Source organism: Marmota flaviventris, chromosome 10, assembly GCF_047511675.1.
Source record: "Marmota flaviventris isolate mMarFla1 chromosome 10, mMarFla1.hap1, whole genome shotgun sequence".
NCBI classification, from domain to species: domain Eukaryota; kingdom Metazoa; phylum Chordata; class Mammalia; order Rodentia; family Sciuridae; genus Marmota; species Marmota flaviventris.
Genome location: NC_092507.1, coordinates 49,819,931 through 49,841,400, shown reverse-complemented (window position 1 = coordinate 49,841,400; position 21,470 = coordinate 49,819,931). Strand labels below are relative to the sequence as shown.

Here is a 21,470-nt window from a genome sequence, read left to right as displayed (position 1 = left end):
TGGAACAGAGGGAAATGGGGGGAAGCAAAGGGGGATGGGAGAGACAGTAGAATAAAATGGACATAACTTTCCTGCATTCATTTATAAATACATGACCAGTGTAACTCTACATCATGTATAACCACAAGAATGGGAAGCTGTACTCCATATATAATGTATAATATCAAAATACATTCTACTATCATGTATAACTAAAAAGAATTTTTAAAAATTAATTTTTTTTAAAAAGGACCTCTGAGGAGCCTTAGCATATGGCAAAAATGAACTGATGGAGTGAAACTGGTTTCCTTTTGTCATCCAATTTACTCTGTTTTCCAATCTAAGAGTTCACATTACATTGGCATTGGTGACACTGCAACTCAGTGGACACATTTGCCTAGAATTTTAAAATTTCGTGCTTGGTATCTTTCTTCCCCCCATAAACTTTACCTCAAGAAGCTCATCCTCTAGCTGTAGAAGGTTCAGCATATCAACAGGACCACCAGGAACAATTGAAGAAATGTAATGGTGCCCATCAAAGGAATCCACTTCCACACCAAGCCTCAGAGTATGGATAGGCAGCAGCTATAGCAAGACACAGAGTGACATATTACACATGAGAGGACACAGATGAGTGTCAATCCTCCAACAAGTACCAATGTTGAGATGAAAACACCACCACCTGAATCAGATCACCAAACTCCCAAAAGAAGACAATAATGGGAAAAGCAGCCTCAAGTAAAATTATGAAGTTCTTGTTCTTGAAGTTCTTGTCTTTACTCCTATTTTCCTTACAGATTCCCTGGAAATGAAGAGACAGACTTACAAAGTTCTGTCTTCAATTTTAAGCTCCAGGTACCCCCACGATTTCTACAGTTCCTAGTATGTACACTGTGTTTCTCTTTTTTTACAGAGCTCACCATCCCCAGAATATCTCTAACTCCCCTGTTTCATAAATAACTTCCATTCACACTTCAATATAAAAGCAATGTCATTTTCAGGAAGCTCTTAGTTAACCTGCCTCCATTGGGAGTTCGAGACCACTCTGTGCACATTTCTATCATGACTCACAAGTACTGCTTAGAATTCTATTTTCTTTGTTTCTCCCCTTCACACTTGAATGTCAAGTCTGTACCTTTAATCCCTATAGCCTGGGGCCTAGAACAGTTTCAGGCACTGAATATGGGCACACTGAAGGTTATTTGACCTAATCTGTAAAAGATGTCCTTTTCCATCTTGCTAATTTAAGTGATAACATTTCTGATTTGGGGACGACATTAACCATTCTAGGATTGATTCTGTTGATTTATAAGGATTTGTGTGGACTACGATATGAGTGAAGGATCTAGACACTCTAGCCAATGTCAGAGAAAAGAGCTGACTACCTTTGTTGCTCTCATCTTTGTTGGTTGCAAAGGACAAGACATTCACCATATCCCCAAAATTTGAAAGATGGAGCTCATGATTTCTCATTGTGGCTATATATACTAAAAAATGGTAAATACTACTAATATATTTTCTAGATCACCTATTTATCTAAACTAGCAGGGCTACCTCTATCTACCCATCTCCAGTGTGGCTTCTTCCCTCATTCTCCCTACAATCAGATTCCTCACCCCTGAGTTGTCACCTCCCCTCAGTCATCTGCTCTGAGTCCCCAGTGTTCCACCGGCTTGGTTCAGACACCATCTGAGGACTCATTTACATCCCACAACAGACATGCAGACAAATGTGAAGTGGCAAGTGGTCTAGCTGACTACGACCTGAGTGACTTAAAATAGGCATGAGGGACTTCTGGCCCTGGGCTAATTTTCTGAAAATGAAGTGCCCTTGACCACCAAGCACTCTGGGATGTAAAACCAACTCTGGCAATAAGATGTTCTACTACCCTAAGTGGAAGGTTAAAGTTATTTCCACTGCTATTCCCTCTCTGTGATTTCGTTATTTCTCACTGCTGCCACCTCATTCTCTTGTCCAGTCACTGACCCAAGTCACATATATCAAGATAGGAGACACTCATGCCATTTTCTTTGATAGTATATTTAATGGAAGTAAGAACTCTCAGAGAAATCCACCCATCTCTGCCAACTGTCTTCCTTCCTTTGTTTATAAGCCAAACACTGCAGGGCAGAGAGTTGTCGGTGTCCACCAGAGATCCCCTCCAGTGGGGTGCTGGAGCTGGCTCACACTGGCATGTGAAAGGAGATCATTCAATTTCTAGCAAAGTTGTGAGCCAGGTTATTAAACCTGGCCATTATTTAAAATTAAGTTGTATAAAATTATAATTAATACTAAAATAAATAAAATAAGAACTCAAAATCCATCAATTCATTATTTCTATGTTTTCCCACTATTTTCTCAAAGTGATTTATATCCATATGGTAGACATATTCTCTAAGACATCAGAGATACCGAAGCCGTGCACAACTGAAAAACACATTAGAAATAGTTGATTTGTGTAGTTGCTAAATGCAGGTAATTAAATAGTCCTGCTTCTGCAGAAGAGCCTAACAATGAAGTGCTACTGTGCATGGCTTCCCAACTCAGCAATAAATGATGTCACCTGATAGCTGGAAATTGGCCATGTCAGGGCACTCACACCACAGATATTGGTAAGTGCTACAACTGGGGCTGCCCTTCTTTTCTTGAGAGCTAGACATTTACCAGCACCTCATTGACATAACCACTGAGGGTCATGGCATAAGGACACAACACTGAAGGTCAGTCTGGAAAGGTGGCCAGTATAGGCTCTAAAAAGAAAGAGACATTTGAGGTGAGACTCAAAAGGATAAAATGAGTCTGCCCTACAAAAAGCCTTCTGGGAGACTGCTTATAGGAGGTGAGTGAAAAAGATAATTACTAAATTTTGTATGTGAATAAATGAGCAGATGGTGGTGACAATCTCTCCATGGAAATAAGTGCCCAAATTATGACAAAGACATGCTGTAGTTATAGAGACACCTTGGCTACTACAGAACAATATGCTACATCGAAATTAAAAAAGATAAGAAGGAAAGTGGTTCCAGTCTCCCCTTCCAGGCTTCCCCACCCAACCTACCCCTCCAACCCATCCTCATCTAGTCATATGGCTAACCCCATCCCCACCTCCAATGGAACACATGAAGTCAGGAACGAGCTAGGGCACTGAGGACTGGCAGAGGCTCACTTCTGGCATCCCTTACCCTCTGGATATGGGGCTGTGCCCTTCTAGGTTACTCCTACAGATATCTGTGAACACCACATGCTCCCTAGAAAACTTAAACCACAAACAAAACACAAAGGCTTCATCTTCAACCATGCTGAACAAATAAACCAGAAATGATGTTTATGAGATCTGTCAATCTGAAGGAGGCCTACCTAATATTAGTTCTGAATCTAAATTTGAGTGCAGCTGGCTTTCTGAGACATCATGTTACATTGCTGCAGGCTTCTCCGCGGGAGCGGGACTGTTTAATTACCTGTCCCAGCTGCACTTAGCAACTAAACAAATCAACCATTTCATCTCTTTCAGTTGTCCACCCCTTTGGTATTCTGAGTTCTTTGAGAGGGGAAAGTGCTGAAATGACAGGAGTGGGTGCAACAGATGATTGATACCTTCACACACACCCATGTCATGCTTCTTGATGTTTATTCGATGCGCTTCATGAGGGGTCCTATGGAAACTGACAAAGCTAATGAGCAGCAGGATTTTCATGATCCTGATATGACAGGTAAAGGATAGAAGGAAATGCATCCAAAAAGTGTGACCATTGTGTGATTTACTGTCACTGTTGAGATGAGGAAGGTCAACCGAGATCAAGAAAGCTAGAGGTCTTCAACCCAGGAGTAGAAAGACCTGTCATGAAACAAATGGCATCCCATGCATTTCTCTAAAAGCTCTGCTTTTAGGATCCTAAAGTAAGATATCAAAATGCTCATGTGGGAATATAAGTGCTATGGCTTCAGGGGGAGGAAAAACTTCTGGAAAGAAATGCTCCAAAGATGTGTCAGTTGGATGGGGGAGGACTTCCAAAAAAGTTGAACTCAAAATAAGAACACACCCCATGGCGGGTTCTTGCCACACATATACTCCCAGAGTGAAAATATTAAATAGCCATTGTGTTTAATGATTAGGGAGTAACTAATGTTTAAAGACTAGGTGGTTACTAAATTTACCATAAACAAAAAGCAACTTCCCAAGAATGAAGCTAAATGTTTAAAGTAATGATGAGCCACAAGCATAATGGCCACAAAGCTAATTGTGCTCACTCAGAGGTTATTCAAGACAATCAACTAAGCCATTAGAGCTTCATTTATACAGTATTTGTTTTTCTCACTCCTTCTAAAATGTTAATTCTGAATGTTCAAAAAATATGTAGTATGTACTCTGTGGTACAGGATAATGAGAGTTCTCTCAGAATCCTAAACCCAAGGTCACAGGTCAGTTGGCAGTTATCATTTTAGATATTGTTTATGTTATCTTCTTGGCCCACATGATATGGGAGTTTTTGACACCTGATCTAATACTGTACTTGACACTCTCCCACCTCTGCTCATAGTATTTCTTCCACCTGGAATATCACTGCACTTGTTTCTCCAAATCCGTTCTTGAGTATAGTTCAAATGCCATCCTCCCAATATGCCTCCTTCATCTGTCTTAAAGAAGTAGTGTCTATGTCCGTGAAAGTGCATTATGCATTTTAGCAATACAGGCACAGTACTCTCAATGCAATGGGACAAGGAAGAGACCGAAATTCCCTTAGGGGGTCTTACCCAAAACCACAAGAGCAAAATGAATGTGCACTTTGAAAAAGCACCTTTGATGCTCCTGATAGAGACCTTGCCCAAGTGGGCAACTGCTGCTACTGCCACTTTTGACTCTGTGTGTTGTTCTCTACTTAAAAGAGAGCAGCAGAGTATAAAATTAAGTGCTTGAGAACTGGTTCACAGTGGTTGCCTCTAGGGAAGAGAAAGCAGCAACTGGGATGGGAGAGAAACTTAATTTTCTGCACCTGTATCTTATGAATTTTTTTCTTGTCCACACATTATCGATTAAAAATTAACAAGAGTGGGGAGGGAAAAAGAGTGCAGGTCTAGAAGCTGTATAATCCTTGATTTCTTATCCAATTCTTCCACTTACAAGTTGCATCTGATTTGGGGCAAGTTATTTTACCTGCTTGATGCTTAATTTTCTCATATGAAAAATACGAAGGAGGAAATGCTGCAGACCAACAGAATCATCGTGAAAAATGAAGAACATATATTTAGAGCAAAGACCAAGCCCTGGTGATGGTGTAATGGCAACACTACTGCAGTCCCTGGAGAGTCCTGCACATCCCACAACCTTAAAATTTCATTTTCTCATTACAGAAGGAAAGGGAAAATCACATTTTAAAGTTCTCTGGCTCAGGGAACATAATTCAGGGGAGAAATTAAGTGAAATCTGTCAATTTGTTCTGTCAAAACCAGAGGACAGACCTGCCTGCTATTTCTGCTTCCCATACTGTGCATATTACTAATGCTCATTTGTATTACAATTGATGGCCAGCAGAAAGGTCACAGAATGAGCTTAATGCTCTTCTCTCATAGCACTGTGATTATCTTAATAGTAAACACTTGCCAAGAAAGCATCCCTAAAAGTGCAAGTCTCCCCAGATGCGGGAAAACTGTTCTTGTGTCATGATTAACAGCTTCCTAGAAACCGAACAGCTAATGCTCAAGCCACTGCAAATGGCTTTTGCTTCCTTTTTTCCCACAACTCCACCCACAAGAAAACCTTATCTATGAAGGCAAGCCCATCACACATGAAGATGCTTCTTGAATCTTTAAGAGTGGAGGCTGCAGGGTGGCAATGATCTAAAGACAACCAGACCCTCAGCAGCACCATGAAACATGAACCTCCTCACAAAGGAGTGGCAGAGGCAGATCCTTGGCATAAGATCATGCCATGACACCACATCAAAACATCCACTGCTGTTACCTGGTACAGATCACCATGGCTCTCAGGGCCCTGTGGCACCTGGTCTTCCCCACCAGCCTCATTTAACCACAGAGTGTCCTGAGTCAGGCCCAAACACTCTGAAGCTAACAACTTTCATTCCTCCCACATGCCAGCCCTTCCCCACAACAGGGCGGCTGCACCTGATGCTCACCTGTCCCCAGCTTTTCACATTCTGACCTTTCAAGCCTATGCTCCAAGAAGCTGCCACTCCCCTGTGAGGAGGTTCATGTTTCATGGCTGTAGCTGGTGCTGCTGAAGGTGGTTATCTTTAGATCATTGCCACCCTGCAGCCTCCACTCTTAAAGATTCAAGGAGCATCTTCATGTGTGATGGGCTTGCCTTCATAGACAAGGTTTTCTTATTTTCCAAGCAGCTTTCCCTGACTCCCTCTCCAAAGTATCCTCCCCTAAAAAAGATAACTACATGGGAGAAGGTAGGATAGAGGTCACTAGAGGCATGGAAGGGGAGAGGACAGTGACAGGGTGGATAATGGGTACAGTTAGAGGGATAGAAGTCGGTCCAATGTACTATTACACAATAGGATACCTACAGTTTATTACACATTTCAAATAAACAGAGAAGAGTTTAAATGGTCCCAATTCATAGAAATGATAATACTTGAGATGGAAATACTGAGTATTCTGATTTGATCATTACATATTATGTACACTTATCAAGTTTTAATACTGTGCACTATAAATAAGCACAAATGTCAATTAAAAATTAAATATAAAAATACTATTCAGTAATAAAAATGAATAAACATCATACATGCAAAAAGTAAAACAAAAATTACAGAGAATTATAAGACCTATTTTCAATGTTCCTCATCCCCACTGTTCATCATGTCTTACAATATATGTTCCATGGAGAAAATTGAATTAAAATTAGAATAAATTTTTGAAAAACAAAATAATAATAATAATAAAGTGGTCTTCTCCAGTTATGTTCTGTTCACCCTGTTAATTCATTTGTAGAACATCTCAAGGCATTAATAAGTTTATTATGCAGTTATCTTTCAATTGTCTATTACTATGTCTCTACCCAAACCCAGAATCCAAGCAAGGTCTTACTATGTTTCACTCCTCAGCACAATGTTTGGCAAATAGTAGGAGCTCAGTAACTATTTCAGAAGTAAATGAAAACACTAATAGTCCACTCTCTGCTGCTATACAGTTGTATAATTTGGGGCTAGTCATTCAACCTGTGCAACTTTTAGCATTCTCTTCTGTGAAATGGTTGTGATTGGCTACACTTAGGGAGAAAATAAGAAGTTACTGACTTATGACCTAAACTTCCAATTACAAGTAGATTTGAAAAATTATAGGGCTGAGGATGTAGCTTAGTGGTAGACAAACTGCCTAGCATGCGGAAGGCCCTGAGTTCAAGCCCTAGCGCCACCAAATTAAATGTGTGTGTGTGTGTGTGTGTGTGTGTGTGTGTGTGTGTATGTATGACTTACCAAAATGAAGAATTATTCTACGGACATTTTCAGTTGAGAAATTAATGTAGGAAAATGTATGAAAACATTATATACCCCTTCTCTCTCATATGCCTGTTAAACAAAGGAAGAGTATACTGGCTACAAACATATATACAAGTAATAATGAAATATGAAAGGAAGAAAATAAAATATGGGTGATTCTCTTCCCGTGTGTGGGGGAGAAGCTTTTGCCAAAACAAAATTTCAATTCAATAATTAGATGTTTTAAAATAGCACATTAAAAGAAGCGGGGGCAGGAGCTGAGGCTATAGCTCAGTGGTAAAGTGTTTGCCTCGCATGTGTGAGGCACTGGGTTCAATCCTCAGCACCACATAAAAAGAAATAAAGATACTGTGTGTTCAACTACAAGTAAATAAATATTTATAAAGAAAGAATCAAAGAAAAAAAGGGGCTTTGAAAAGTCTAAAAAGGACTAGAGGTATAACTCTAGGAAACAAAATCTCCATTTATTGGCCATTTCTGATGTGCTATCTCTGCCCTATATTAACTAAGGCACATATCACATGTGTTTATTTTTTATTTTTTAATTAACTTTTTAAATTTATCCATGACAGCAGAATGCATTACAATTCTTATTACACATATAGAGCACAATTTTTCATATCTCTGGCTGTATACTAAGTATATTCACACCAATTTGTGTCTTCATATGTGTACTTTGGATTATTACATGTATTTATATTTAATCTTCTGCAACACAGGTATTATTATTCATACTATTTAAAAGAAAAATTAGGCAAGATTTCACCTAGTATTTCCTCAAATGTCATCTTAATGAGGCCTTGCAAACTTACCCCACTCCTGAATTCCCTGTCTCTACGACACATGTCACCAACACTAAGCAACTTATTTATTTTCGATCTCCCCCAATGAAATAAATTCCACAAAGCAGAGATTCCCCCCACCACCACCCCCCTTGCTTTGTTCTCTTCTGGAATCCCAAATGCGCAGAAGAAGACTTGACACAGAGTAGACTATTTGATGAGTGGGTGAATGAATGAATGAATGAACAGCTGAATGTACTGGAACACTTCACAAAGGGGTTCTGAAGCTCTGTTCATCTCCTCCCCACCCTATACACCAGCACTACTGAATACAAATCTGTATACTACATAGAGGCTGCTCAGGAAAGAAGACACAGTGAGTAAGGCTAGCAGTAGGCAATGAGGGAAGACAAGACAGAAGAATACCTCCTGCCGGAACAGAGAGAGAATCACGTTCTTGAGAAGTGAACACCAAGTCAGTGTGCTTATTGTCCTTTCTCACATATCATGAAATATGATGATATTGGTCACCATGGCTTTGAACATGCATAAAAGAACAGATAACAAAACCTGTACCATATGATGAACTGAGCCTAATCCAGGACACATTTTCTGGCCAAGGACAACTCCCAAAAGTCTACAGCCATATGGCACAGGAGGTTGAAAAGCAAATCTGGAAACCTATGAAAAGCAATATAAAGTTTCCAGCAGCCCCACAGTGCTGAAGAGATGGGATCGGAAAGGTGGTCCTACTGGGTTGAGGGGACCAGTAACACTCCCTGCACTGACCTGGAATTCCTGGAAGGCAATATCCTAAAAATGAGGGAAAACAGAAAGAGTCTGAACCCTCCCAGAACTGCCCCTGCCTCCTCACTGAGAGGGTGGCCCACCAGCATAAATAACCCCACATTTATCTACAGATAGAGTGAGACATCTCTGGACAGAGAAAGCTAACATCAGCGGAAGCCCTGAACCCCTCTGTAGTTGTCATTCATAATGTTGGACGTTCAAATTATGGCATGATGAGAAAGACAACCAAAAACCAATAACAAGAGAAAACACCAAACAGTAGAAAACAGATCAAAAATTCACCTGGATATTTGAATTAAAGTCCTTAGAATCTATGATTAATATGTTCAAGAACTAGAAGATGGCAAATATAGTTGCTGTTGTTGTTTTCACATTGAGAATTTCACTTCAAAATTTTACTCTAAAATGGAAAATCCAAAATAGAAAAATAACTAAAATTAAGCATTCTGTAGATGGGTGTTTACAAGTAGAATAGGCACAGGAAACCCAGTAAACCAGAAGACAGTTATATAGAAACTTTCTAATATCTGAATTTAGTATAAATTAAAAACTAATTTTAGGGCTAAACATCAATTGATTTCTATGGTAAAGAAAAGAATAAAAATAAAACCAACAAGGGGCAAGTGGTAAAACACTGCAGTGTGCACATGGCCCTGGGTTTGATCCCCAGAGTCATAAAAATAAATAACAGCCTACTATGTGCTTACAAATATTCTAGATGCATTCTTATGCAAATCATAAAGCAACTAATAACATTAATAACCTATTGATAGTCCTATTTTACATGCACAACTGAGATACAGAATTTAAATAATTTTCCAAAATCACCTAGCTATCAAACTCTGGGTGACTAGGATTTGAACTCAGGCAGTTTGGTTTCAGGACTCAAGTAAATGTTCAACCATATTATAGTAATTAAGAGCAATTGAAGTTTGAAGAGGTATTCAATTTCTTCCTGTTATTTTGAATTAAATCTCCCTGAACATCTTTAGATGGAATTATTTAATCAATGACTGATCTAATATAAAGATGACTTGGCAAATAATTTAAAACTAACTACAACGTGAGCCATGTTGCTTTTACATTGTGCATCTAAGGAAAGCTTGGTCAGTTGGTCAAAACAGTCATAACAAGTGGCTCAAAATATAGGAAAACTTAGAAGGAAAGAAATAATCTCCAGTGTCAGCCTTGAAAATACAAACCAAAGAGATAAGAGCACATGTAACAAAATTATGAAAGAAAAATATTCATCACAAATATACAAAGGCAGAAACAGTAGAACTATCTAAAGAGATACTCCACTTCTTTGAAAACCCAGATGGGGCCCTGAAAAATCCATGCTGAGTACTGCATCTGACTGCAGAGTTTAAGGTAGGCTCACCTTTTATCTCTCATGTGGAATTACAAAATGTTTTTTGAAACTATTCTGGCAGGAAAATCTTGCCTTGCATATCATTTGCTGAGAAAGCCACCAGGAAGTTTTCTCCAGGTTTAATTGCCATGGCTCTTGACTATCTACATCTGAAACTATAAAATTGATTTATATAAAGTGAGAGAATACTAAAAAAAAAAAAGAGTCAAAAAAAATCTGTCAAAGTTACCTTCCCACATTTTGCCATTAAAAATAAAGATAACAAAATATGTTTTTGAGTTCAAGAACAACCACTGCCTGTACTCAGAAGATGAACATGTGGACCTGAGGCTTTTTTAAAGTCTATGTTCCTGGACTTGATTTTCATGAAACATTATTCAAAAGACTTCTTATGATACTTGAAAAGCTGACATTCTCTGTTACTTGTACTACCTCTCAGGTGGGCCAGAGAGTCACACCTGGGTGTATGGCTTCTAAAAGTGGCTGAGGGATCTCACTCTCCCAGGCATATCCAACCATCACCTTTCATAGCAATGAGAACCCATGACAATTCCAGAAAACATCTATGACTAAGTTTTGGAAACTGCAGGTCACACAGTTTCTTCAGCAAGAATTTAGAGAAGGTTCTTCACGACTATAAGAGACTGGTAACATTCAAAATATAGTGCTTACCTTTGAATACTTCTGTAACTCAGCATCATCAGCAATCTGTGTGTCCAAAGTAGCAACCTAAATTTCAAAGAAAAATATTTCCATATTTGTCAAAGCACAAATTTATTTCTTCATAGGTTTTCTGAAAACATCTGCAAAACCTATAATATGTTGACCACTCCATCTGAAAACCTCTGTCCTGTATTTCCGAAATCACATATGTATAGAACTTAATATAAAATTGTTATATTTTTGTTCAATATTAATCTTTTTTCCTAAATTACCCAAAAGTTAAAGGAAGGGTAGAGGCAAATATATATAATTGTCTCTCACTTATCTGCTGGGGATTAGTTCCAGGACTTCCAAGAATACCAAAATCCAAAGTCCCTTACATAAAATGGTATAGTATTTGCATATAATCTAGGAATATACTCACATACACCCTTTAAGTCATCTCTAGATTAATCGTAATACATAATATAATGTAACTGTTGTATAAATGGTTCTTTTGTGTTTAGGAAATGACAAGAAAACAAACTACAGATGCAAATTGTTTTCAATATTTTTGATCCACAATTGGTTGAAAAGAATGTGGAATCTACAAACATGTAATCAACAGATACAGAGAGCTGACTCTACCATTTTTAAAAATCCTCGATCCCTAAAATGTTAATATAATCCTTCATTATATTGAATCCATAAAAATTATACTCTTTTGACAAAAGCAAGAGCATGGCTATTTTTACTTTCAAAGTTGGTTCTTAAAATTTGCAAGGTCAGTAAAGTCAGGCAAATTTGGTAAAATAGAGAGTCTGACTTTTTATAACAAGCTCAAGTCACTTCCCCAGGAGAAATAGCTGGCAAAGGCACAAACAGAAAGATCTGGTCCCTTGTGGGAAATGTGGGGAATACTTAAAGCTTTAAATCCTGGCCTAAAACTATTGTTCTGAGCTTCAGTGGTGGACATCCAGAGAAGCAAATTCCTTGCAAGCAGAAGTACTTCATAGACGATTTGCATCTGTAAGTTGTTAATAAAATATGCTGCATCTGGAGGGAGGGGATAAGTTAAACAATGATCCAACTAAAGCTTCTAAAAGTACATTTCAGATAAGTAGACCCTTGAAGAAAATAAGAAATAGTAGACTATGTGCATTCATTCATCCATCTTGCCTGGCTTCCTCTTTTTGCCCCTCATTTCTCAGAACAAGAAGCCAACAAGTGAATAAGCTGTCACTTTAAAGTTCCAACTTTAATTTCCGTCTCCTCTTTTTAATCCCTCGGTTATGACTTCACCATAGAATCAATAAAATCTGGAAGGTAGTTATGAGGAGGATAAAATTTTAACAAACAAAAGCCTATCACAATATTGGCCATTGGTGAATACTGGTAAACCACATTCTTTCGAATAACAAACTACTAAGGATAGGGGGTAAAAGGCCATTTGCTAGGTGGTAGGCTAATGACAGGATTCTCAGTCTGTGGAGTAGAGAAGCAACAGTTATGAGAACTGACAAACAAGCACAAAATTAGCAAAGGCAGTTTAAGTGTGAACCATTTGGACTCATCTTAATGACACTGGAAATTTCCTGACAATAGCAACTGGATATTCAAAACCAAGAGAAAAAGAGTCTCCAGGAAGTATTAATGATAAACATATGTAAGAAAATGTGAATGACAATAGAAATTTAAAATAATATTTGATTACTACCGCATTTGTAAACCTTGCCTGGGCTTTTCTAACACCACTTTCTGCTTTCATCTGGATTCATATGGGGAAATGTAACCAATTCCTTACTGGATGAACCTAATAACAGGTGAAAGGAAGCCTAATGGACCACTGGCACTATAAACTTATACCTTACCTAAATTACTTCCTGTTCTTCTAAATACATTTGATAATTATTCTTTCATTTTTCTCATAAAACTGTAAGATTCTTTGTGAAACATAGGACTAATATCCACAGTCCCTTTCGGTGTACAATAAAACAAACAGATCATAAAAGCAATCATAAAAATGCCAACAATTTTAAGCAGCTGATCCAGGTATTTAAAGGCGAGCCCTCTCTCTCCTAATATTTTTCTGCCTATTGTCAACTTAAATGATTTCAACATGAACTAAGTGTCTACTAATCGTAACTGAAGCTTATGTACAGTCCTTAACTATTTTATATAGCTTAAAATGATAAAATTAAAAAAGAAGGAAAGGGGAAAAAAATCAATTGATCCAATAGAGTACAAAGCAGAATAAAAAAAAAAAATTAAGGCAGGCCAGTTATTATTTGGCTCTCCCATTTTTTTCAATTGTAGTGTTAGGAGCTTGACATGAAATGAGACGTTGAATGTTTTTTATTAGAGGATTTTAACATACCATTACTTCATAATCAGGGCCCAGTAGGTTTTCCCATCTGGATTTCAGCTCATTTTCTGGAGTGTTTGGGACTCTTTCTGGACATTAAAAAAAAAAAAAAAAAAGAACATTAAAGCTACTGTGAGCCAAACACACTTAACTACTAAATTCTTCAACAAAAGCACAGTTTCAGTAAGTAAAGGGGAAATGAATAAAAAGAAAAATGCATTAACTTAGGTCCACTAGGAAAAGTAAATCAGAGGTAACTTATAAGACTAATGTTAATGTAAAGACCAGCTGTGACAAAATTGTGACGGGGCTTTTGTTGTTAAGGAATATCTTGAAGGAAAGAGGAAATGATGAGTTATAAGTGAAATTTGAATTATACAGAGTTTATATGTAAACATTCTATAGTTTAACAGTGAAATGCATCTGGCTTTGTTTTATTTGTTTATGGCATACAAGGATTTAATTTAAAGGTTTATTGTTCCAAAATAGTGCCATTCCTCCTACCCACTGGAAAAATAAAAGCTCATTGAGACATCTTTACAATCCAGTGTACCAACACAATACGAGCAGGCTCCCACCTCTGCAGATGGATACACAGGCTTGTCTGGTCTGACTCCAAGCTGTATGAGTTTTAAAGAACACAACCTTTGGTCTGACACCAGTCTTCTGTCCCTGTTATTAGGATCTGTGTATCTTTATGATTTGCTTGATGTAATATTGCCTTTCTTGCCTCGGTAAGATCATTTGAAAGTGCTAAGACAGATTTTAAGTGTCTTGCCTGTCCTCCATGTGGTCTTAGCCAGATGCTCAGAGCAATTTGTAGTCTGAATAACATCGACCAGAAAAAAAAGCCCATGTGCAAAAACTACAATTTTAACTTATATTCACATTAATAACAAATAACGAAAAAACTTCCACCTTCTTTCTTTAAGTTAAACTCTCAATTTGGTCATAAGCTTGGACCAGTTACAGAACACTTATCACAACTGACATGACCATCTGCCTAAAATCAGACGTCATATGCAGCATCAGCTCTTTCAGTCTTCAGCACAGACAGCTCATCTCAGGTGCATGTGATGCTTGATCACATAACACAAATCATTAAGTAAAACAGGCTAACCTCAGAAACCAGGGTCTAAGACTAATGAACACTAGAGAACTTGAATTAACAGACATACAAAAGAACATCCATGAAATAACTAAATTAACTGACTGATATGCTAGATTACATTTAGGCAATAACCAAAGATCCTATTAAAAACAAGATATCAAATTCACTTGGGCTTTGCACATTTGTGTCTGTGTGTGCCTGTTAACATTTCCTTAAGAAATTCTAGGAGTTCTTTAGAAATTTTTAAGAGAGTTCTAGCATCTTGCCTGATAAGTTACGTTCCAGGCATTAATTTTTTATGTGTAAATGAATCTGAATAAAAATCTGCAATGTACTGTCTGAATTCTAAGCCTAAAAACATGATAGTTAGATGACAGTTCATACACATATATAAAATAATGTTGATATTTTACCAATAATTTTTTTGACTTTCCACCTTTCAATTATATAATAAAAACACAGTTATGCTTTATAAGGCACAGCATGAAGGACTACATGTCAGAGGAAAGAGATTAATTTACTTTCAGGAGCTGAATAAATTCTAGGCTACACAAAATGATCAAACAAATGATTAACATGACTATCTTAAACAATTATTCCAAAAGCAAAAAAGAAAATTAACTTTATAATAGTTAGAAGATCTGAGTTTTACTACCGAGTTAAAATTGTTCATATGCATGAAGAAAAAAATGTAGTGAAGTTAATACAAAAAGCATGAATAGCCTAGAACAGTGGCTCACACCTGTAATTCTAGCAACTTAAAAGGTCAAAGTAGGAAAATCGCAAATTCAAAGCCAGCCTCAGCAACTTAGAGAGGCCTTAAGCAACTTAGCAAGACTGTCTCAAAAAAAAAACTAAATAGGGTTGGTGATGTGGTTCAGTGGTTAAGCACCCACACCCTGAGTTCAATCCCTAGTACCAAACCAAAAAAAAATAAAGCACATATAAAATACATCTAGCCAGTGTGATGGCCTAAGCTGGAAATCCAAGAGACTCAAGAGGCTGAGGTAGAATGATCACAAGTTCAAGGCCAGCCTCAGCAACTTAATGAGACCCTGTCTTAAAATGGAAAATAAAATGAACTATGAGTATAACTTAATGGTAAAGCATCCCTGGGTTCAGGCCCAATACCAAATATGTAAATCTGTTTGTTTATTTGTTTATTTATTTCTAACTTCAGAATGTATTTTACTTTCACCTGACATCTCACTAAAAATAATCTGAGCTCAACTGAATTAAAATAGCAAGGATTAACTACTATTTACCTAGGTCAAAAATAAGAAAGGTAGGTTTTCAAATCAGGAACTTTTTTTTTTTAACTTAAATGAGGGGCTAACTCCCTCCTTGAGGCCATTCTTTCATGAGGCAAGACAAAGCTAAAATGTCTCTGGAAAATGGATAGTGATAAGTGTTCCAAGGTGCTTCACTCAGTTGACAAGGCTTTTCCTGAGCATCTGTGTGTGGGAAACTGGATGAAGCTGTGACTCCATATCTATGCAGAATATTGTCGACTGTCATAGCTGACGTATCAAAGTACAAAGCCAAAGGAAGAAGTGCAGAGCAATTAAAAGGAAAATCAACAAGTAAACATATAGCATCCTGGAACTTTGATGCAATATAAAAATATATACATTATTGACTGGGATTGTGGCTCAATGGTAGAGGACTTGCCTAGCACATGTGAGGCACTGGGTTCGATTCTCAGCACTGCATATAAATAAATAAAATACAGTTCCACTGACAACTAAAAAAATATTAAAATATATATACATTTACACATTATTAATTTTTATGGTGAAAGGGAAACACTGCTACATGTATAGATAGCTATAATCTAGGAATATTCATCAATGCTAATATACAAGCTAAAGTACGCAATAATTAAAAATGCTAAGAACAAGATAAAAAACAGTCATTACATACTAACAAATACGCACTCAAAATTAATGGAATTAACAGATTAAACAAGAACATGCTTGGTCCCCTACTGCCACAAACATTAAGATTTTGATATGAATACCCCATTTTAAATCTTCAAAATGTCTATGATTACTCAGATGAACTATAAAGAGAGGAAGTGGTTAACAAATGAAAAAGTCAAAGTGCTCTGAAATAAATGCTTTGGGCCTACCCAATTTTTCTAAGGCTTGTATACTGTCCTTTTTTTGATTATCCATTCTTTCTTCAATTTCCTCATCTTCTGCATCCAAATTAGTTTCTGTTTCCACTGCTCCAGTTATAAAGAGAGCTGGTGATTTGGGTGGTTCTACAACAGTTCCTAAAACAAGAACAGAGACTTGAATCGCCAGTAGCTGAGATGCGTATTTAAGTAAACATAGGTCACTCCTATTCTCCCTTTTCAAAACTTCATTAAGGCCATCTCAGGTAACTTATACCTTTAATTTCTTTAACCTAAAATGCCATGTGTAATAATCAAGAGATTCCAAAAGTAAACTTGTTGATAGTATTAAAAGAAAAAGGAATGAAGCAACGTAAAAGAAAAGAAAGGTGAAGTCCATGACAAAGCAAGGGCAGATGATCTTCAATACAGCTTTAGAATAGGAGAAATGTCAAGGCCTGATGCTCTTGCTGTTGTGGTAGGTAGGAAAAAAGATATGCATAATAAGCTAAACCAATTACTCTGGGCTCCACTAGGTTCTAGCATGTAACCACCATATGTATAACAGATTTATTAACTGCAAGGGACTGGGAGGGAATTCCCCTGGGTGCAGACCATTCCTCTCTCTTTACTCAGCTAAGTAAAGTACTAGGAGCAATCCAAAGTCATCAGAAAGTCACTATGTCTCTCAAATATAAGAAAAGTTGAACAAGTTTCATAATAGTTTATTTTGAAAAGAACTGTACATTATTTATAAAGTATTCTTATTAAAATGTTTAGCCTGAATATCATTCTGACCTAACTTCTTCTTCATTTGTTCCATAGAGCTGTCAAACATTGCCAATGCTGACTATATTTCAAATTGTCATGGTGGGATATTGGGAAAAATATTTTTTTTTTCCATAGTGGTTGTACTAATTTACAAATCTCACCAAGAGTAAAAAAGTGGTTTTTTTCTCCCACATCTTCTCTAGCACTTACTATTGTTTGTAATCTTGATGGCTTGCCATTATAACTGGAGTGAGAGGCAATCTCAGAGTAGTTTTGATTTCAATTTGCAATAATCTTGCTGAGGGTAAATCTCATTGGCTATGATATTGTTACTGCACAAAGCTAGCTCTTTTTTTCTTCCAAGTATTTTACTGGTATAATAAAATTATACGTAACAGATTCATTATTACATATTTATAAATAATACAATATAAAATATAATTTGGTCAATATAGTCCCTAGTATCTCCCCTTTTCCTTCCCCTGGTCTCTCTCCTCTCCTCTACTGGTGGTCTCCCTTCTATTTTCATGAGAATCACCCCCGCTCCATTTTTTTTTTCATTTTCTCTAACTTCCATGAGAGAAAATACAACCCTTGACTTTCTGAGCTTAGCTTATTTCATTTAACGTAACAGTCTCAAGTTCCATTTTCCTTCAAATGATATAAATTTATTCTTCTTTGTGGCTAATAAAATTCCATGTGTTTAGATATCACATTTTCTTCATCCATTCACCCACTGATGGACACCTAGACTGGTTTCATGCTTTGGCTATTGTGAATTGCGCTATTAGCTTGGGTATGCATGTATCTCTACAATTCTTCAGGATAAATACCAAGGAGTGGTATAGCTAGGTCATGTGTGGTTCCATGCTTAATCTTTTGAGAAGCCACCATGCTGATTTTCCATAGTGGTTATAGTAATTTATAAATCCCACCAAGAGTTTTAAAAAAGTGTTTTTTCCCTCCCACATCCTTTCCAGCCCTTATTATTGTTTGTAATCTTGATGGCTTGCCATTCTAACTGGAGTCGTAGTTCCTTAACTATGTAACTCCTAACTCAAAGGAAACACAGGTAGAACAAATTAAATAACACCACAAGGAAACAAATTCAGAATGTGGCATTCTAATGACATGTGGACTAATCCCTTCAACAGGTCTATGCCAAAGAGGGGAGGGAAGGAAATAGTACTGGAGACTGAAATGGAGAAAACTATTATATGCATTTCTAAATATGTCAAAACAAACCCCACTATTATGCATAACTAATGCACTATTTTTTTTAATTTTAATAAAAGGTTAGGCTATGGGGGTGGAGGTGAATTCTTCTAGATTAATGACCGCCCCCCCCCAAAAAAAAAAAATGACAGATGCAATGAATACAATGCATGACTGAGCCTTGGTTTGTGGCAGTTTTTTGGGAAACTGGAGTTGGGAAGGAGTAGAAAATGAAAGTGTAAAACACAGTTTCAGGAAATTTGGAATTTCAAGCACATATTGAGTATTTGATATTAGGAATTACTATTAATTTCCTTTAGTGTGATAAAAATATATAAGAAAATGTCCTTATTTTTATAAGATAGACTAAAGTTTATAAAGTGTCATCATGTCTACAACTCACACTGATATGGTTCAGCGTAAAAAAGGTAACTAGATAAAGAAATACGACAAAACAGTAACCATGGATCTAAATAGTGTGTTCTGTGAAACTCATTATATTATTATTTTTCTGTTTGTTTAAAATTTTTTTAACAATAAAAAGTTAAAAAATATAGCCAGTTAAAAGTTCCTATGAGGGGCTGGGGATGTGGCTCAAGCGGTAGCACGCTCGCCTGGCATGTGCTGAGGGGGGGCGCTGGGTTCGATCCTCAGCACCACATAAAAATAATGATGTGTCCACTGAAAACTGAGAAATAAATATTAAAAATCTCTCTCTCTCTCTCCCCCCTCTTAAAAAAAAGTTTCTATGATCTTAACATGAAACTTTAAGCACTATATTTTATTTTTTAGATAATGAATCCATTCATATCCACAAATGCACAGCCAACTACTAGAATAAGAAATGCCAGCCGGGTACGGTGGCACACGCCCATAATCCCAGTGGCTCTGGAGGCCGGGAAGGAGTGCAAGCCCCTAAGCAACTCAGGGAGACCCTGTCTCTCAATTAAATACAAAAAAGGGTTGGGGATGTGACTCAGTTGTTGAGTGCCCCTGGGTTCAATTCCTGGTACAAAAAAAAAAAAAAATGCCAACCATTCATTGCAACATTATTCACAGTAACCACCAGGTATAAATAACATAAGTGTACATTAAAAATAAATACATAGGTATGAAAAATTATGCTCTATATGTGTAATATGAATTGTAATGCATTCTGCTGTCATATATAACAAATTAGAAAAAAAAATTTAAATGACTATTTTAAAAAAGAATAAATACATTTAAAAATGTAGTACAAACAATGGAACATTATTCAGTCTTAAAAAAGTAATTGGGCTGGGGCTGTAGCTCAGTGGCAGAGTGCTCGCCTAGCATGTGTGAGGCATTGGATTTGATCCTCAGCACCACAAATAAAGGCATTCTGTCCATCTACAACTACAAAAAAATTTTGAAAAAAAAGAAAGCAATTCTGTCACATGCTGCATATAGCATGGTGAAACTTGATGACATTACACAAAGTGAAATGGTGAAATGAGCCCATGGTAGAAGAACAAATGCCACAGGATTCTTCTTGCTTATGTGAGGTAGCTAAGCAAAGTTATAGAAATGGAAAACAGAATGGTGGTTGCCAAGGACTGAAGAGGGAGAAACAGGGATTTATTTAATGGGTATGCAGTTTTGATTATGTGACAGAAAAGTTCTGAAGATCTCCTGCACACAATGTGCAATAGAGTTAACAATACTGTCCTGTATAATTAAAAATTTGTTCGGAGGGTGAATTTAATGCTAAGTGTTTGTTACCACAATTTTTCTTTAAAAATGCCAATCAGAGCTGCTAGTATAGCTGGGGAAAAGTGTTATACACCACCAAATTTTACAATACAAAGTAGTATGATTGTATGCCTCTAGGAGTAAACAAATAGGTATAGGAATGCATATTGAAGGTATATGAAGCATAGCAATTTAGAGGAAAACAGTGGTGACCAGGCACAGTAACACATGCTTATAATCACAGGGACTCAGAGGCTGTCAGGAGGATCAGGAATTCTAGGGCAGCCTGAGTAATTCAGCAAAACCTGGACTCAAAATAAAAAATAAAAAGGGCTGGAGATGTGACTCAGTAGTTAAAGTCCCCTTGGGTTCAATTCCCAGTAATGGGGGTGGGGAGGAAGGGAAAAAAGAGGAAAGGAAGGAAGAGAGGGAGGGAGGAAAAGCAGGAGGAGGAGGAGGAGGAGAAAAAAGGAAAAATAAAAATAATAAAAAAACCTGAAGTTTGTAAAATGTCAAAGTATTAGACAAGTTGAGTGGCTCCCTGTTTAATTTTGATAAAGAGTGTCAAAGCTTTATTTTTCAAATACAAATAGTAAATGAAATTTAGAAGCTCTTTGGATTCCCATCTCTATTTTAAAGAAGCTCAAAGAGCTTAGTGCATATCAAGATTTGTGTCCTAATATTTGGATTGACACATTATAATAAGCACATAAACCACTTCTTCAAGGTACAAACAAGCTGATTCATTTCTCCATCACTGCATTACTCAAAGTGGACAATTTTTCCTACTCGAACTCACAGAAAAATTTCCATAACTTTGCTATTCTTCAAACCTATACTCCATGAGGAATGAGGGATGCCAACATTATTTACCTCTGTCTGCAGGCCGTTCCAGGAGAGAAGCAGATGATGGCGCTTTCCTGCGAACTAGGGTTAGGTGTACCAACTGCCCTGCATTTCGTAACACTTCAACAACGTCGTGATTTGCAAAACCCTGAATATTTACACCATCAACCTAAAACATTAATGGACTGATTAAACAGAGGTTTCAAATTAGCTGCTATTTTTAATCCTGGCAAAGTTGAATAATACAAAGCAATTCATGTTATCCTAATTTATACTAAA

At 37.0% G+C, this 21,470-nt stretch overlaps 1 protein-coding gene across 7 annotated transcripts in view; it reads right to left on the bottom strand.

Moving 5' to 3' along the window:
- Positions 1–21,470, bottom strand: part of Patj (PATJ crumbs cell polarity complex component) — a 387,785-nt gene that overhangs the window by 306,230 nt on the left and 60,085 nt on the right. For all 7 annotated transcript variants that reach the window (XM_071617901.1, XM_071617905.1, XM_071617899.1 and 4 more), the window contains exons 11-15: positions 21,219–21,360; positions 16,659–16,805; positions 13,429–13,505; positions 11,082–11,138; positions 430–564 (exon numbers count right to left, since the gene is read on the bottom strand). In XM_071617901.1, coding sequence (XP_071474002.1) covers positions 430–564; positions 11,082–11,138; positions 13,429–13,505; positions 16,659–16,805; positions 21,219–21,360 — 558 coding nt within the window. The remainder of the gene's footprint in view (positions 1–429; positions 565–11,081; positions 11,139–13,428; positions 13,506–16,658; positions 16,806–21,218; positions 21,361–21,470) is intronic.